The sequence below is a fragment of the Leptonychotes weddellii genome, chromosome 1 (assembly GCF_054177405.1).
Source record: "Leptonychotes weddellii isolate Sample4059 chromosome 1, ASM5417740v2, whole genome shotgun sequence".
NCBI classification, from domain to species: Eukaryota; Metazoa; Chordata; class Mammalia; order Carnivora; family Phocidae; genus Leptonychotes; species Leptonychotes weddellii.
The window spans coordinates 17384913-17402624 of NC_138369.1; the positions used below are offsets into that span (position 1 = coordinate 17384913).

General features: G+C 54.6%; 1 protein-coding gene across 10 annotated transcripts in view; it reads left to right on the top strand.

Moving 5' to 3' along the window:
• Positions 1–12121, top strand: part of GLYCTK (glycerate kinase) — a 22453-nt gene extending 10332 nt beyond the window's left edge. For 3 of the 10 annotated variants that reach the window (XM_081818833.1, XM_081818830.1, XM_081818837.1), the window contains exons 2-7: positions 2154–3838; positions 6517–6748; positions 8934–9349; positions 9591–9742; positions 10361–10536; positions 10878–12121. In XM_081818833.1, coding sequence (XP_081674959.1) covers positions 8973–9349; positions 9591–9742; positions 10361–10536; positions 10878–11744 — 1572 coding nt within the window. In that variant the 5' untranslated portion in view covers positions 2154–3838; positions 6517–6748; positions 8934–8972 and the 3' untranslated portion in view covers positions 11745–12121. The other 7 variants (XM_081818844.1, XM_081818850.1, XM_031026434.2 and 4 more) reach the window with 7 other exon arrangements.
• Positions 12122–17712: the final 5591 nt, after the last annotated feature.

The window sequence follows — 17712 nt, forward strand, 5'->3', positions numbered from 1 at the left end:
GTCAAGTCCTGCGTCGGGCTCCCTGCTCAAGCAGGGAGTCTGCTTCTCCCTCTGACCCTCCCCCCTCTCATGCTATCTCTATGTCATTCTCTCTCTCAAATAAATAAATAAAATCTTTTAAAAAAAAATTAAAAAAAAAAAAAGAGCTCTCCTGGGCCAAGTGGTCAGGATGTGCCTGTCCTAGCAGGGGGCTCAGACTTTCTCAGGACAGCCTCAGCATTGCTCACTCAGGAAGCGCCGTGCCGCCTCTGCTTCCCCTAGTCTCCCCAGCATGGAGCTCGGGCACTCCTAACATGTGGCCACTTGCTGGAATTCTTCAGAGAGGTCCTGAGCTCCAGGACCAGGGGGATCTGAAAGGAGGGCATCTTCCCCCTGGTAGCATGATCGACTACATAATTTTCACAGCCCAGGACAAAATACAAATATGGACACCCCCTCAAAAAATTTAAGAAATGCAAGACAGAAACAGTAGAATATTCGACAATATTCAATATTCAAGTGCGGAACCCTTCTGACCTTGGTTCCCTGTGTGAATTGCACAGGCCACATACCCACAAAGCTGGCCCAGCCACAAGTTGGAGCCTTTCTACATACACTTTATTTTTTTTTAATATTTTTTTTAAAGATTTCATTTATTTATTTGAGAGACACAGAGAGCTAGAGAGCACAAGTGGGGGAGAAGGAGAAGCAGGCTCCCTGCAAAGCAGGGAGCCCAACATGGGGCTTGATCCCAGGACCTTGGGATCATGACCTGAGCCGAAGGCAGAGCCCCCAAGCCCAACGTGGGGCTTGAACTTGGAACCCCTGAGATCAAGACCTGAGCTGAGATCAAGAGTTGGATGCTTAACTGACTGAGCCACCCAGGTGCCCCCTGCAGGCACTTTAAACACTTGTTTATTTAATGCTCAACCCCATTTTAGTGATGAAGGCTGAGGTTCTGAGAGGTTAAGTAACTTTCCCAGAGTCACACAGCCAATAAGCCTAGAGTCTGGATTTCTAACTGGAAACTTCCAGCCCTGTTTCTAGGGCAAAGGGTAGGTAATCATTCACATTTTTAAAAGTCCATTGTTGGTAGACAATGCCTTTTTGTTCTGGAAGGAAGGGATGGGTTCTTCCCAGATAAGCCTAGACTGCCCAGATCCAGGAAGGACTGCGTAGAGCCCCAGGGCCTCTGCCTCTAAGCCTACAGAACTGTGTGAAAAGGCTTAAAAACCCTTTCTGATAATTCAGCCTCTCGTGCTTCAGCAGCCCCTCATCAGTCACAGATGAGCTTCTTCTGGGTGCATTGTTTGGATCCCCCACACCTCCTTCCAAGAAAAATAGCTGTGAAGGGTTTCACAGCCTTCACAGCTCCTCCCTACCTCCTGACCCTCTCCCTCCCACTGAGTGGCCCTTCACTCCGCCATCCCCACATCAGAGCTCTGCATCTCCCAGAGCACCCCACCTTGGGCCTGCCCCAGAGAAGTGTCCAGCACTGCAGAGACAAGGGCAAGGGTGGAGGGTGGAAGGTCACTGCAGAGCTGGCCCTGGAAACCCTGAAAAGGGTGCTCTTCTACCCCTCGGTGCCAACTCTGTGAGGCATTAGGGGCTGAATGCTAAGGAAAAGGCCCAGGATGTCAAGGACAAGTGGGAAGGGAGGCCAAGACACCAGGAGTGCCTCCCTGAGGAGGCAGCTACCTCGAGTTGAGGACGGAGAGCCTCTGACTTATCTCAGGTTTTGCATAAATAAATTTTAAAAATCACTACTTTATTTTCACAGTGGATTTTTAAAAAAATATTTATTTATTTGACAGAGAGAGACAGCAAGAAAGGGAACACAAGCAGGTGGAGTGGGAGAGGGAGAAGTAGGCTTCCTGCTGATGCCAGGCTCGATCCCAGGACCCTGGGATCATGACCTGAGCTCAAGTCAGACATTTAACGACTGAGCCACCCAGGTGCCCCTTCACAGTGGATTTTAAGGTGGCAGAACATTTTACAGGTTCTCTTATGGATGCAGTATAATAATTCACAATACTTTCTTGATTGAATCCCCAAACTGAGTGCATCTTACTGGAGAAAAGACTGAAAACGTTCCTATTCACTATTTTTGGTTCTACATCAATCTTACATTTCTTGCTGGTCCTGAATTCTTGCTATCATTTATCTTTGTCTAGTCACAATTAAAATGCAATAAAGGAGGAAGACTCCAGAAACCACATGAACTGATGGACTAAAAATCTGCCGTGCCACAGAAACCCAAGACGGATGCAAAGAATTTCTCTTCATGGAAGCTGCTTTCTGCTTTGTGCTCCTGCCTTGTGGTATTGATTAGTGCACAAGACTCTCCTGAATTTATGAATGCACAGCAAGATGTTCTTCAGCTCTTGGTGCATCTAGCAAGATGAATGCCAGTGAGAACCAACATTTTCCAGATGATAAAGGTATCAAGAGTAGATCAAGATTCTGAGATGCAGGTCCTGATTTCTGAAACCAAGTTGCAACAGGATAAAGTGTGCATATCAACCAGCATAGGCTGAGTTATGGTGCAATAACACAAACCCTCACATCTTTGTGGCTTTTTTTTTTTCTCTCCCACATCTTAGTGGCTTTAAACATCAAAGGTTTATTTTCCACTTTCAATACCTGTCCTTTCTAGGTTGGCAGGGTGGCTCTTCCCATCAGTCACTCAGGTCTTAGGTTGGCAAAGAAGCCACCATCTTGAATGTTGTCGGTTGGCCAAGTCCAAAGGGAAAATGCTCAGGAAGGCCTCACTTGGGCAGTTAACTGCCCAGAAATGAATCACACCACTTCCACTTGCTACTAATTGGCCAGAATTAGTTGAATGACACTTCTCAACGACAAGGGGGCCAGGAAGTGCTGGAGGGGGAGAGAACTGGACTTAGGTGGTAAATAGAGCTAGTAACCACCACCGTGGTTTGAGGTTGGAGGACAGCAGGGTGAATGTCGATAGAGGAGCAGGTAATTTAGGGGGATGGCTGCTGGCTCTGCTGGACTGACAGCTTGCAGTAACACTCCAGACCTCCTCAGGCATCTGAAACCTCAGATGGCTGCAGTCATGTGTAATCAGCTTCTTCGACAAGCAGGACTTATTTATAGCAAAGTTCCAAGTCAGAAAGCCCAAGACTGAGCGCTGTTCTCACGAATTTGTACCATTCACTACCCCAATGACCCTCTTGAGCTTGTATGCCGGAGTGGGAGGGTGATTTCAGAGTTATAGGGACCAAGTACTTTATACCTGTTGAACTCCTGAGATTCAGCACTGTTAGTGGAGAATGGGCACCATTACTGCCACCTTCCCCTGGTCACTGATGACCTAACATCACCCAGAAATGACTTTCTCCTTTCCTCTAAATGGGAACATTTAAATTAAAGCTTAATCTGAATGAATAAATTCAGTAAACCGTCCCTCAATAAGGTATGAGTAATGTTACCCTAGTACATTGCCTTCTCTCCTTCGGCTTGCTTGAATAATGGGGAAGGCTTATATTTGACTTAAATAGTCTTTTTTTTTTTTTTTTTTAAAGTAAGCTCTACACCCAATGGGGGGCTTGAATTCACAATCCTGAGATCATAAGTCATGTGCTCTACCGACTGAGCCAGCCAGGCGCCCCTTAAATGGTCTTTTCAATAGTTTTTTTATTTTTATTTTTAAAGATTTTATTTATTTATTTGACAGAGACAGAGATAGCGAGAGCAAGAACACAAGGAGCGGGAGAGGGAGAGGGAGAGGGAAAAGCAGGCTTCCCGCCGAGCAAGGAGCCTGACGTGGGACTCGATCCCAAGACCCTGGGATCATGACCTGAGCCAAAGGCAGATGCTTAACAACTGAGCCACTCAGGTGCCCTTCAACAGTTTTTTTAAAAACATAAAATAGCATTGCAAAAAGTAACATGTATGTAAGCCTTAGTAACATTAGAATACCATTTTTAATGTCTGTTTAGAAGTACTATAACTTACTTGTATAAATTCTCTTATCAATGAGTTTTTAGATTGCTTTATACTCCTAACAACTCTGGGCTGAATATCTCATGTCCATTTGAAGGGGATCAGAATATGCCACCCCAAAATATGTCACTTTGGCATAAGGATTATTTTGAGTTGAAGGCATTTGAGAATAGATGCAGAAAAGGCTCCCTGTCCTCCTCCTTCCTACCTAAAAGCAGAACATAAATTTCCCATGAGAAAGGAGTCCTGCCTGTACCAGGAGATGGAGAGCCAAGGCCAAGATGAATCTGTACAAACAAATCTTACTACAGTAATCCTTATCTTCCATTAGTTTCCCCCATATATTTACTTTCCCACAATTTACTGCCCCGAGAAGTTCGAACTCCTTTTGTCTTATCACATCTCTCAAATTTATCTCTCTTTGTTAAAAATGGTATATAAGCTTTCAGGCCTAATGGCTTCTTTGGGGTTTTTACTTCATTTCTGTGAGCCCCCTCCCCCCATATACTTTTAAATAAACTTTTTTCTCCTTTAATCTGTCTTCCGTCAGTTTAGTTTGTCCCAGGGCCTCAGCCACTGAACCTAAGAGAATAGAGGGACAAGGTTTTTTCCTCCCCTACCTCATCTTTTTTTTTTTTTTTTAAGATTTATTTATTTATTTTTAGAGAGAAAGAGCGTGTACGCGCCCTATGTGGAGCTCGATCTCACAACCCATGAGATCATGACCTGAGCCGAAATCAAGAGTCAGATGGATGCTCAACCAATTGAGCCACCCAGGCACCCCACCCGTACATTATCTTTGTCTATACATCCAGTTATTTCCCTGGACTGAAGTCGCCTGTCACATTTTTGACGTTGATACTTATTGCCCAAGTGCACTTAAAAAGACTATAGACAGGGATGCCTGGGTGGCTCGATCAGTTAAGCATCTGGCTTCCCCTCCGGGTTTGATCTCAGGGTCCTGGGATGAAGCCCTGGGATGGAGTGTTTTGGGCTCCACACTCAGCAGAGTCTGCTATCTGCCCCTCCCTCTGCTCATGCTCTCTTTCTCTCTCTCTCAAGTAAATAAATAAATAAAATCTTAGAAAAAATAAAATAGCTAACATTGTAAAAAAAAGATGATAGACATATTCACGCCTACTCTCAAGGTATGTGTATACAGTCTAATGAGCCTAATTGTTTTCTTAGACTTAAATCCCACTGCTTCATGAAGGCTTCACCTTCTATTCACCACCATCTCTTTTCCTTTTGTGAAATTCTTTCCACCTTGGGTCTGCAGCACTTTGCAGCTGAGTACTTCACTGTTCTCTTGTTAATTCATTAAAAAAAGAAAGAAAGGTGGGGGGAATTAGAAATCCCAGCTTTTATTAGTGCCTGGTCCTATGTAAGGCAGTAGAGATGCAAATACGAATTAGACCAAGTCATCACCTTCTAAGAACTCACAGTCCAGTGGGCATCTAAACCTTGATGTTAAATACATCTTGTGAGTAGCTGTGGGGTGGGATGGGGGATTTCACAAATGGGTGTATTCCTGCTTACAGTCTGACAGAAGAACAGCGCTGGCATAGTAAATGGTGTCTGTTCATGAGTCTCTGGCAGTAAATAATAAAAGAGGTCCTCAAATACACATTCCTTCCGGCAGTGTGGGACTGTCATTATAAAAGCAGAGTAAAATTCCCAACTAAAAGTACCACTTCTTATTCATCCCAGTAGCTATACCATTTGACCCATATAGGTCAGGAAATGTCCCTTGAATGATGCAGGAATGAATAAATTCACAATTGATAAAGACTTCTTACTATAAGCAAAGAAAAGCCAAACTTTTAAGTATTTACAATCTCCCCACATCTAAAGAAGTGCCTTTGTTTTGACGATGGAGTGGGGAAGTTTGGGAGAGAATGATAAGAAAAAAAGGTCCTCTATTATAAAGGGAAAGAAAAATCCAGGCAAACAGCTAGGAAGGAGGTAGGAGCTCGGGAGAGCAGAGCACGATATGGAGAGATGTGGCAATTGCAAAAGCGAGGCGGGGGGGGGATATGTTTTAAGATTTTTAGAAAGTCTGCTGTGTGATTTGTGATGTAACTCCCTTCCCTCTCTCCCCAAGAAAACATCAGTTAAAAAAAAAAAGTGCACTCTTTTGTGTCTTTAGAGTCTGGTCAGAACTTGTCTTTTGAATGTGGGAAGGCATCAAGTCGAGCTCAAGGGTGGACACAGTCTGAGAGCGGAGAGTCAGGGAGGCCCAGGGTCATTCGTTGTTCACACAGCTTGTGTGTTAAAGGATCACGGAATAGAACTTTCCGAGTCCGAGCTGTTACTAGGTTGGCCAAGGGGGAGAGAGGCAAACACAAAGTTGTTGGGGGATTACAGCGTTGGGGAAGAGCCAGGATGATTTAATCTGGCTCCAGAAGGGGTGGGTTGTGGGGAAGTAGTAATTCTCAGCCCGTTTGCTCAGTCCAGTGCCGGGCGCCTAATAGGAGCAAGGAATGTACGTGCTGACTGATGGGATCCTACGGGATAAAGGAGGGGACGGTTACGGCAATCGGTGAGTCAGGATTCGTTGCCCCATTGCAGAGATGAAGGCAGCGAGGCCCGAAGGTGATTCCATCCAAGACGCCCAGAGCTCAGGGCGGAGCCAATCCCTCAGTCTCCACCCCTCTGCTCCCCCCGCACCGGAGTCCCACCGCAGCTCGCGCCGGCACCCCGACTCCGCCCCTCCCACCCTACACTTCCGGATTCCGCTCCGCCCACCCGTGAGTACTTCCGGTCTCCGGCACCGGAAGCCGCGTCCCTGAGCCGTGGAGCGGTGAGTCCACGGCACGGGGGCCCACGGAAGCAGTCCTTGGGCGAGGCAGTGGCGGTCCAGGTGGCGGCGGGCACTTATTCCTCGGGTCACCACCGGACATCACGCGGCAGCCACTTCCCTGGCAAAGGCCTGTGGCTGACGCTACTTCCGGGGCACGTGCAGGCAGGAGAAGGCCGGAAGTGGCTCCAGTCCCACTTGGTGGCGGGGCGGAGTCAAGGAGGGTCTTCTCGGTGTTTCCGCATTTCGTTCTGAAGCACCTGGGCGTTTAGGAGGGTGCCCTGGGTAGAGAGTGGCTGGTTAGCAAATACAAATACAGGACGTCTAGTTAAATTTTAATTTCAGATAAGCAACAAATAGTTTAGTGTAGGTATGTTCAAATATTGTATGGAACATACTTATATTTTAAATTCCTCGTTTATCTGAAGTTCAAATTTAACTGGACGTCGTATATTTTAACTGGCAACCTTAGCCTTGAAGACACCCCATTCTCCCCCCCCCTTCCCTGGGCCCTGGTATACCGTGGCCAGGCTGGGATCCTCTAGGCTAGTGTCCATCTGGGAAACAGGTACAGAGTTCACCCAGGCTGTCAAGCTGTTGCTAGATTCTAAGCTGCCTTTGGTTCCTAGTCCAATGGGGCCAGTCCCAGGGGCTTCCTGGCAAAAGCGGAGCCCATTTTCTGAGTTCCTATGGCGGCACCCTCTGTGTTCCCTTTCAGGGCTGGAGTCAGGCAGTATTGGTCTTATGGGAAAGCTGAGAACCATGCTGGCTAAGTGACTGAGGGCTACACGTTGTTAGGTTTTTTGAGTGTGGGATAAAGTGTTTGGGGTTCAAGTTTTCTGTGTTAACAGTGGGCAGCATCAGAGAGGCCAAGGATGTCAAGGGGAGAGCACTAGTCTTACTTTCATCCCACCTCTCATTTTTGACATGAGGTCCAGTGAAAGAAAAGGAGCTGTCTTTGTGGTAGAGCTGGAGCCTGTTTCCCAGCCTCCTTCCCCTGCTCTGTCCACGCTTGCTGCTGCAGTCAGCCGGTGGTATTTATGGTGGGCATCACTAAAGTGGATGCCTTTTTTTTTTTTTTTAAAGATTTTATTTATTTGACAGAGAGAGACAGCGAGAGCAGAAGTGGATGCCTTTTTTAGAGATGATCTCTTTGGGGCTTCATTGTCCCTGAACTCCTTTACAGCCTCCTGACTTTCACCCCCAGTCTTCTTTAGCCTTTACCTTGCCCAGTGGGGAAAATGACTATTTGGCCTCAGCTGTGGGAGGCTGGCCTTTCCTGCTCTAGACACTCGGCTCTCACTCCTGCGGATGGTGTGACCCAAGACTTGTCTTGTTATGTGGGAGCGAAAGGCGTTTTCTTGGCAGGGCTGGGTCTGGCCAGCCAAGCAGGTGGAAGGGTGTCCTTTTCTGTCCAGCTTGGGCCCCATGATACGTGGCCTCAATGTGGTGTTTAGTGACTTCTCTAAGGTCCCAGCATGAGCCAGTCTTTGCTGCCACTTCTCATTTGAACCTGAACGTTTTGTTGAACTGGCCTCGAGTGCTGGGATTCCGCAGGCTATGTGTCCTGAGGATGTGCTCTGAGCCTGTCTATCAGTGCTCCTGTGAGCCTGCAGCCTCCCCACACAAACCTAGCCTTCCCAGGCTCCCCAGCCAAGATCCGCAAGCTAATGACGTAGAGCAGGCTGCAGGTCATCAGGCTCGGGGTCAGTCGGTGGGACAGCCAGCAGCCTCTTGGCAACAGAAGTGGTAAAGATGCAAGGAAGGAGTGCCAGAAAGGGGCGTTGCCCCTGGAGGAACGCTCCGAAGTGCAGGGGGTGGAAAAGGGGTGGGGCAGGAGCCCACTGATAGGAATTGCTCCCTCTGTGAATGATTAACTCTCCGGCCAGAGCGGGTGGCCTAGGGGGAGGGCTCAGCTAACAGGACCTTTGGACTCAGGACAGAGTGTCCAGAGGGTTAGAGGATAGCCTGCAGAAGAGGAGGACATGGTAGATGGCAGGCTTGGGCTCTGAGAACTGGAGTGAGATCAGGCAGCTGAGGGCCTCAGAAAGTCTTGGCCTGCCAGTTGGCCCACTGCAGCAGCCGCTGTGGGGTTCAGCGGCCCCAAGCCCTCAGAGAGGTGGCTGTGGGGGGGGGGGCGTCTGTTTCTGGTCTTGCAGCAGCCTCACTAGTGCTTTCTTCCCCCTAGGCAGCCATGGGTGCCCGGTGGTGCTGAGAGCAGTGGGGCATGGCTGCAGTCCTGCAGGTTCTGCCCTGCGTGGCCCGAGCCCCCTTTCGCCCGCTCCTCTCGGGGGGCCCAGTGGTCCGGCAGGCCAGTGGCATGGCCCTGGCAGAGCAGGCTCAGCAGCTCTTCGAGAGCACTGTGGGTGCCATGCTCCCAGGCCCCATGCTGCACCGGGCACTGTCCTTGGATCCCGGCAGCGGGCTGCTGAAGGTGCGGGACCGGAGCTTTCAACTGCGGCAAAACCTCCACCTGGTGGGCTTTGGCAAGGCTGTGCTGGGCATGGCCGCTGCAGCTGAGGAGCTCCTGGGCCAGCATCTCGTGCAAGGTGTGATCAGCGTGCCCAAGGGGATCCGAGCTGCCATGGAGCATGCTGGCAAGCAGTAAGGAGCCTTGGGGGGCTGCTGCCCACTGTCCCCAGGTGGGGGGGAAGCGAGGCCCAAACTTGGCTCTGGATCAGGCAGGCCTCCCTCCCTCACCAGCATCCCTTTTCTTCTGGGTCTGGACTGGCTCCGGGATGGGTGTCAGTTGGCATTCTTCACCTATACAGCTGAGAAATCAGGTGGGAGGAGGGGAACCCGCCCCATCTCTTGCTGTCTGTTCTCTCTCTCTCTCTCTCTTCAGGGAGATGCTGCTGAAGCCACACAGCCGTGTCCAGGTATTTGAGGGTGCAGAGGACAACCTGCCAGACCGTGATGCACTTCGGGCTGCACTGGCCATCCGGCAGCTGGCTGAAGGTCTCACGGCTGACGATCTGCTGCTTGTACTCATCTCAGGTGTGGGTGCCAGATTGGCTCAGGACAGTTTAGGGGGCGGTGGTGGTGGTCCCAAATATCAGGTCTGCGAGAGATGGTTGGTCTGAGCCCCCAGGGTCACAGAGCAAGGGAGGCAGTAAAGGGCCTGGATGGCTGACCTCTGGGTGGCCCTGGGCAGGTTATCTGGCCTCCTCCGAGCTGGGGGTCCTCCCCAGAATGACCTTGTTTGGCGACCATAAGAGGGCATATAGGGAGCATATAACTCAGGGTGTCGCAGGGGTAAAACGTCCCTGCTGTTTCTGTTATCTGTGTCAGTGTGATCTGGGGCTAGAACCCAGGTCTCTAGCTCCCACGGAGCCCATCCTTGGTCTCGCTGTCTCCTCCTGGTCTACTCCCTATTCCAAGCTCTTAATGTGAATAGTTCTTCTAGTGCCTGCTGGGACCTGGGCTCCAAGGCAGGGCACAGCCCAGGGTGTGGTGACTGTACGCACGGTCCCTGCATGTCCACACGGGGGCACCCTAACCCCACCTTTCCAGCAGCCCCTTCCCTAATGTGGGTACTTCCTGCCTGCTTCCTTAAGTGGGGAGGTTCTTTTGCAGTCTTATCCCCTCTGCCCAACTTCTTCACTGTCTCTGCAGGTGGGGGCTCAGCCTTGCTGCCCGCGCCTATTCCCCCCGTGACACTGGAGGAAAAGCAGACACTCACCAAGCTGCTGGCAGCCCGCGGGGCCAACATCCAGGAGCTGAACACCATCCGGAAGGCGCTGTCCCAGCTCAAGGGTGGGGGGCTGGCGCAGGCCGCCTACCCTGCCCAGGTGCGTGGGTCCTTGCTACCCTAGGCAGCCCTGGGCTGCTGGAGCCAGACCACACGTGCCAGGGAGACAAAAGCCTGGAACGGCATACAAATTGGCAGGGGCCTGGCGTAGGAATCCACGGGGCTGGCTGGGAGGGGCCTCCGAGCGGATGGGGGTGGGGTGTCCAAATGGCACGTGTTCTGCAGACCCCCTGGAGAGGGGTTAGGAAAGGGTGAGGAAACGCACCGGGGCCGTCTGAGGCTGTGCGGACACATGGCAGGGGATGGGTAGCTGCTTGTTCTCGATGGCTGTGGGGTGAGGACCCGGAGGGACTGAGCCTTGCTTTTGTGCCGCCTCCCCAGGTGGTGAGCCTGATTCTGTCAGATGTGGTGGGGGATCCGGTGGAGGTGATCGCCAGCGGCCCCACAGTGGCCAGCGTCCACAACGTGCAAGATTGCCTGCACATCCTCAATCGCTACGGCCTTCGTGCAGCCCTGCCACGTTCCGTGAAGACTGTGCTGGCTCGGGCTGACTCTGACCCTCACGGGCCGCACACCTGTGGCCACGTGCTCAACGTGATCATCGGCTCCAATGCACTGGCACTGGCTGAGGCCCAGCAGCGGGCCGAGGCGCTGGGGTACCGGGCCGTGGTGCTGAGCGCAGCCATACAGGGCGATGTGAAAAGCGTGGCCCAGTTCTACGGGCTGCTCGCCCGAGTGGCTGGAGCCCACCTCACCCCGCCTGGGACTGCAGCCTCCGTGGAGCAGGAGGAACAACTCCACCAGCTGGCAGCTGAGCTCCAGCTCCCGGACCTGCAGCTAAAGGAGGCTCTGGAGACCGTGGTGGGGGCTGGGGGCCCCATCTGCCTGCTGGCTGGTGGCGAGCCCACCGTGCAGTTGCAGGGCTCGGGAAAGGGTGGTCGGAACCAGGAACTGGCTCTGCGTGTTGGAGCAGAGCTGGGACGGTGGCCACCGGGACCCGTAGATGTGCTGTTTTTGAGTGGTGGCACCGATGGGCAGGATGGGCCCACGGAGGCAGCCGGGGCGTGGGTCGTGCCTGAGCTTGCCAGCCAGGCTGCCACTGAGGGCCTGGACGTGGCCTCCTTCCTGTCCCGCAGTGACTCACATACGTTCTTCCGCTGCTTCCGCGGCGGGGTGCACCTGCTGCACACGGGGCTGACTGGCACCAACGTCATGGACGCTCACCTCCTGTTGCTGCGGCCGCGGTGATGGCGTAGGTCATGTTGCAGGAGTACAGAGGAGACCTACGGGGTAGCAGCCTGGGGCAGACCAGGGTTGGTCCCCAAGGCCTCAGCAGGCCTGAGGGCCCCTTCTCTCCTTGGTGCTGGCTGCCTGGGTGACCCTGACACCTCATACTCAGGGCCTCTGCTCTGTGTTCGTTCCGCCAGCCAGACTGGCAGATGGGGGCTCTCTCCTCTCCCCCCTTTCTGCCATGACAGCAGCTAACCCTGAGGACTGGGATGAGTCCCTTGGCCCGTTTGCTATTCTTGGTCTTCCCCCACAGCGGGCAGCCCCTCTGCCAAGCTCTTGAGTGTCTTTTCTGTGGGGTGAAGCGAGAAGGACTGCAAATAAAAAGAACCACACTGTGGGTTCTCCGTGTGTTTTCCCTCAGAGCAAAGACTCAGAGCTGCCGGGAAAAGGAGTGGGGTCAGGCTGCAGCCCGAGCTCTAGGACTCCACAGGCATTCCCCATACCCTTCTCTGCAGGACACACTCAGCACCTGTCTCACTGAAACAGGAGCTGAGGAAGGTTGAGCTTGGCTTTGTCACACGCAGTGTGGGCCAGCAGAGACCCCCAGGAGGACAGGCCGAAGGACTGCGGTCTGTGGGGTCTGAGCGGGGCGGGCCACCCGTCCCAACTGTGACTCCCCTGTGGCACCCCTATTTCAGTCTCCAGGCTCTGCTGCAAACCTTGCTGGGTACAAGCCCACTAGCCACTAAGGCTGTCCTCGCCTTCTGTATTTGGACAGCCCTTAGGGACAGACCACACCGTTGGTTGAGCTGCCCTTTGTGTATCCAGGGGCTATTCCGAGCCACACAGGATTCTGGACCTTGTTTCCTTGTGTCAGGCCCATTTTCTCAGGCTGAACGTCCCAGTTTCTTTAGCTGCTGCTTCGGGACACAGTGCAGTTCCTGGTGCCAGCCTTGCAGTGGGGGTCTCTAGTGCTGAGATGGTGGGTCAGAGTACTGAGGGGGTCCAGCAGCCCCCTGCGCACCCCCGTTACTGTTGGCTAGGGAGGAGGTCAGTGGGGAAGAGAGCAACAGAGGAAAGGTTCCCTCGGCTAGGCTAGCGGCCTGCGCTGGGAGACGGCGGGGCTGCTGTCCTGCCTCTCTCCGGGCCCCCTCGCTCAGGATCCCAGCCCTCCGTTGGCCGCCCCCGCCGTACGCCACGGCTCCAATCCCTATATGAGTGAGCAGTAAAATCACATAGGAATAAAAAGCCATAGAGAACAGCGAGGCCTGGGGCTGCTCCTGCCGGCCCCTCCTCCAGCCCGGCTGTGCCCTCCTCTCTGACGGTGTGGGACCTGGGCTGGCACGCCCTCCCCCGGGGAAGAGTCTCCCTTACCCACTTGGGCTCTGGACAGCCCGGCTTGCAGATGGCTCATGACCTGAGGACAGGCGAGGTGAGTCACGTGAGCCAGGCTCTGGAGGTCAGGGAGGTTCAGGGAAGAGGGGAGTTGGCACCCCTCTGATGCAGGGCACCGCTTCCTTCCCTTCTGTACCGGCACGGCGTTTCCACTGACTGCGGGGTCACAGTCTAGGGGGTATGGTCCCTACGTGGAAGTACCTGTGCCCTGTTCCTCCTCTGACAACCTCCTGTTTCAGTTCTTGCCCTTGGGAGCACGAGCATTAGCGTGGGGTGTCAAGTTACAGGCAAAAGCAGGACAGGAGGGCAGGGCCTGCGGCAGTACTTGTCTGTCCTGTCCACAGTGTGTGTGGGGGGGTGGCCTGTAAGCACACACACGTGGGTGGCCAGGGGTAGGGCCGGGCTGCTGCTTGTGCACTAGGCTGCTTACATGCCTGCTGAGGAGGTTGGGTGTGGGTGGGGGCTTGCCAGAGGGTACCCCTGTGTCCCTTTGACCCTTGCCCTATATCTGTGTTTGTGGGGGCTGGGAGGCCAGGGCCTGGATCGGGCCTAACCCATTAGCTTTGCTCATTTGATATCCCCGAGATGAGAACAGATATATTTGGCCTCAATCTAGACGAAAATATGAGATAAACGCTGCATGGTGAATGTTCAATAGGACTTATTATTTGCTCCATAAATTTCAATTATGGGTCATAATAATTATTCCCATCCTGTGGCTCTTGGCTTCTGTCTCTCCTGGCTCAGGTTCCTCTTGCCCTTGCGCCCACCTCATTTCCATTCCCTGCAGCTTTCCCGGCCCACCTGGAGGCTTTTGCCATGCGGTGTGCCCAGCCCCCCCTCACTGCTGCCACCTTTACAGGCCCTTCCGTTCTCTGTACTTGGCATGAACTAAAAAGAGCTGGGCAGTGGGCCTGGACAGCCCTTAGGTACAGCTAATCCAAGTCCCCTTATTTTATGGCTGGAGAAATAGGGAAGGTGGCTTGCCTGGGGCTGCCCAGCAAGTCTGCCACAGAACCAGAAAGCCTGGTCGGGACCTGCTTGCCCACCCTGTGGGGCTCAGAGACCCTGGGGCCCAGAGAGAGCTCAGCCAGAGTCAGGGATCCCTTCTTGCCTCCCCGCTGCCCTTCAAGGGCTTGGGGATGGTGACGTGACCATGCTTGGCCTCTCTGGGAACCATAAAACAGATTTGTTGGTCCCTTTTTGGTTTAGATTTCACAGTTCCATTGCATGTATGATTTGGTAGAAAACCACGTGCACGTGGGTGATGGGCTTCTGCACAGAGGTCGTGTCTGCATCTGTCTGCATATCTGTATATGTGTGCGTGGGGATGCATGTGGGCATGTGTGTGTCCAGCTCCTGAACAGGCATCTGAGCTGTGCTCCCCTCTACCCTCGGGTGAGGACACACAGTTTGGTGTGGTCAACCTACTGGGGATACAGTGAAGCAAGTTGGACAAGGAGGCCATAAAGCCTGGCAGAGGCCAACATGAAGGGCTTTGTGTGCCTGGCTGAGTGGGTGAGACTTCCCATGGATGGTGGTGACAAGTCTCCTGGGATTTTGGCAAGGATCAGCCAGGAGGCTGTTTTAGGACTCAGGTGCTGGGACCTTCTTTACTGCAGGGATGGGGGATGCCAGGGGGACATGCCAGGAGGTGGAAGAGGTGCCACAGATGAGAGAGAGGTGCATCACTAGGCTGGGGAGCCCCTCCCAGCTCCCCTCTGCCTGCCTTCTGCAGCCTCACCCCAGCAGTCTTCTGCCAGTCCAGGTAAACATTTAGGGGGCCACTTTGGAACCAAGGCTAGAAGCCCTGGCTCAGACACCCCTCTCAGTGCCTTCAGGGTCTTGAGGATCTGGAAGGTGGAGCAGCTGGGCAACCAGTGGATGCTTTGGTGAGCGTAGGCACCCTGCCCTTATGTAGGCTCTCACAGGATGGCAGTTAAAAGACCTGGAAGGAGCCCTGCAGTGGGAGTCGGGCCCTAGGTCCTGGCCTTGCCACCTTCCTTTCTCCAGGTCTTGCTTTTCTCTTCTGTCTAATGGGGACAACATCCTGTCCCACTCACCGCTCTGGGGAGGTGTCAGCAGTAGATGGATCCGGGTAGGAAAGATCTGTGGAAGTGGGGGTGCCCCGGGAGGGAGGCAAAGAAGGGAGAGTTGCTAGCCTCTTCCAAGGAGAAGCTCAGGGAGCTCTCCACACAGGGAGGCCCCCTTCTTCCAGGCAGGGCCTGGGTTAGAGCCAGTAAAGCCTTGGTCCTCACTGACTGAGGCCCTCCGGCACTGGACTAGCACTCGCAAGGGGTGGTCTTTGAGTTTTAAATGGCTGCTGGTGTGCACCGTGCCCTGAGAGGTCACAGAACCAAAGTGAGCTGACCCACCCTGGGGGAGAGCCCCCTCCTGTCTCAGAAAAAAAAAAGGACAGGACAGCCTGATCCCTCTGGATCTGGATCATGTGTGAGAGACATGATGAGGCCCAGACTGGGGTGGGGGAGAACCGGCTTGACTGCAGGCTAGGAATCCCTAGCCGAGTGAGAGAATTTGGGGTGTGCTGGGGAGGACAGGGGTCATGGAGGGCTGGGGCGATACTGACATGCCACTCAGGGTGTAGCCAATGGCCCAGGCAGGGTGCTGCACGAGAGTGGGGTCACGGAGCTGTGCTGAGCTGAGTCCAAGCCAGGAGGGGTGGCCTTGTTCCCTGGGACAGGGGTGTCTGAAGGTCAACCGCTCCTGGGGAATCACTGGGGCCAGTCCCGAGGCTTATCCCCTCCCACTTCCCCTGACTTGGGCTGCTCTTGGACCTGGCTGGGTTGGGCTGGGCCCTTGAGATCTGATGCCCATAGCTCTGATTCCACCTCTCTGTACATGTTGGTCCATCTGGGGTTGTTGCCTGCTCAGTTGAGGAGGCCGTATTAGGGAAGAGGGTGAGGGAGAGTTGGGCCCCAGAAACAAGTGCTCCATCTGACCAGTCCTAGGGAGACAAATGTCCCCGGCAGCTCTGCCTTATGGGTCACTACCCATCATGACCTTGTACACGGATGGCTCCCTGGGGGTTCAGGGAGCTCTAGGACCTGGCTCTGCTCCTCCAGCCAGATAGCCAGAGGCTGCATGCCCAAGATGCACCCCACTGGGGAGCTCCCCACCCCTCCCCCGGGCTCTGCATAGTCCCCACCTTTCCTGCCCCTCCTCTGGCAGCCAGAAGAGCCACCCTGCTTGCTTCTCTAGAGAAGTGTGAGCAGCACACTCTGTCCCCATGCAGCCCTGCTCCATCCCCAGCTCCAGCTGAGAAGGGGGCGGGGCCCCCAGCACTGGTTTCTGCCCTTTTCCATCCACTCCCACCCACCCGCCCAGCTTCAGGGTCTCTGGATCTCCTGGTAGCCTTGGGTCATCTCATATAACTGCGCTTGTAGCCCTTATGCTGGAGCCAGGGCTCTGTCTCCACCTGTTCTCTTCCTCCCACTGTCCCCCGGTTTTCCTCCCCGTCCAGCTCAGGAAGCTGACCACAGGAGCATCTGGGCTCTGGCCTGAATCCCTACTGTTCACTACTGTGGGTAAAGCTGTCCTGGGGATCCTATTTTGGGGTAGCTGGTCAGAGACCCCTCGCACAGGGAGAAGCACCCCTCCCCACATGTGGCTCTGTGGGTCTGGCGGTCAGGAGCTGGGGGTGAAACAGCCAGCCTGTGGTGGTGGGGGGCAGATTGCTCCTTCTCTGCCCACACCCCCCAACCTGGGCAGTGGGAGCAGCCCAGCACATGCCCGACCAGCAACCCAAAGCCCAGGAGGGACAGGCACTTTAGGGGTCACAGCCCCGTGGACAGCGCCTCTGCTACCACCTGGTAACCTCACAGCCACAGCCCTGCCAGAGGCAGCGTTCAGCGCCCCGGACTCCAGGACTGGGCATGCACTCAGACCTTCAGGTGTGGCTATTCCTGCAGCCCAGCCCCCGCCCCCCGCCCCCCACATCCCCATCAGCCCAAGACCACCCGCAGAAGCCAGGCACCGGGCAGCTTTGCCGCCCCCCCCCCCCACCGGGGCCAACTGGCTGCCCCTCTGCCCTGGGCTCCTGCCGGCCGCCGGGGCAGCGGGCACTGTGACTGCTGTGCCCGTTGCCCCGGGCCAGGAGGCGCCGCGCCGGACTGCTCCCTGTCCCCACCCGCCCGGCCCCCAGGGCTCCCCGCTCACCTCGGTGGCGCTGTCTCCGCACCAGAGGCACTGCAGTGTGGGAACTGTCCCGAGGAGCCAGTTCTCCGCTGAAACAAAGAGGTGGGGGAGAGAGAGGGGGGCAGCGGGAGAGGGAGAGGGTGAGTGAGCGGGAAGGAGCGGAGGCTGGAGGGGAAGAGAGAAGGGAGAGGGCGAGGGAGGAGACAGGAGGGAGGGGAACGCAGGGAGATCGCGCCGGACTCCCGGGACTGAAGGGCCGGCGTGAAGGGAGAGGAAGTGGGGAGGGGACGGAGGGGAGAGATTGTTCGAGGGGCCGCACGGCGAGGGGCGTGGGCAGGAGACGGAGCCGGGTGACAGGCAGGGCTGCGGGCCGGCAGCGGGCTGGGGGCTGGGCCAGGCGCGGGGGGCAGGGGGCCCCACCCGTCCTCTGCCCGCT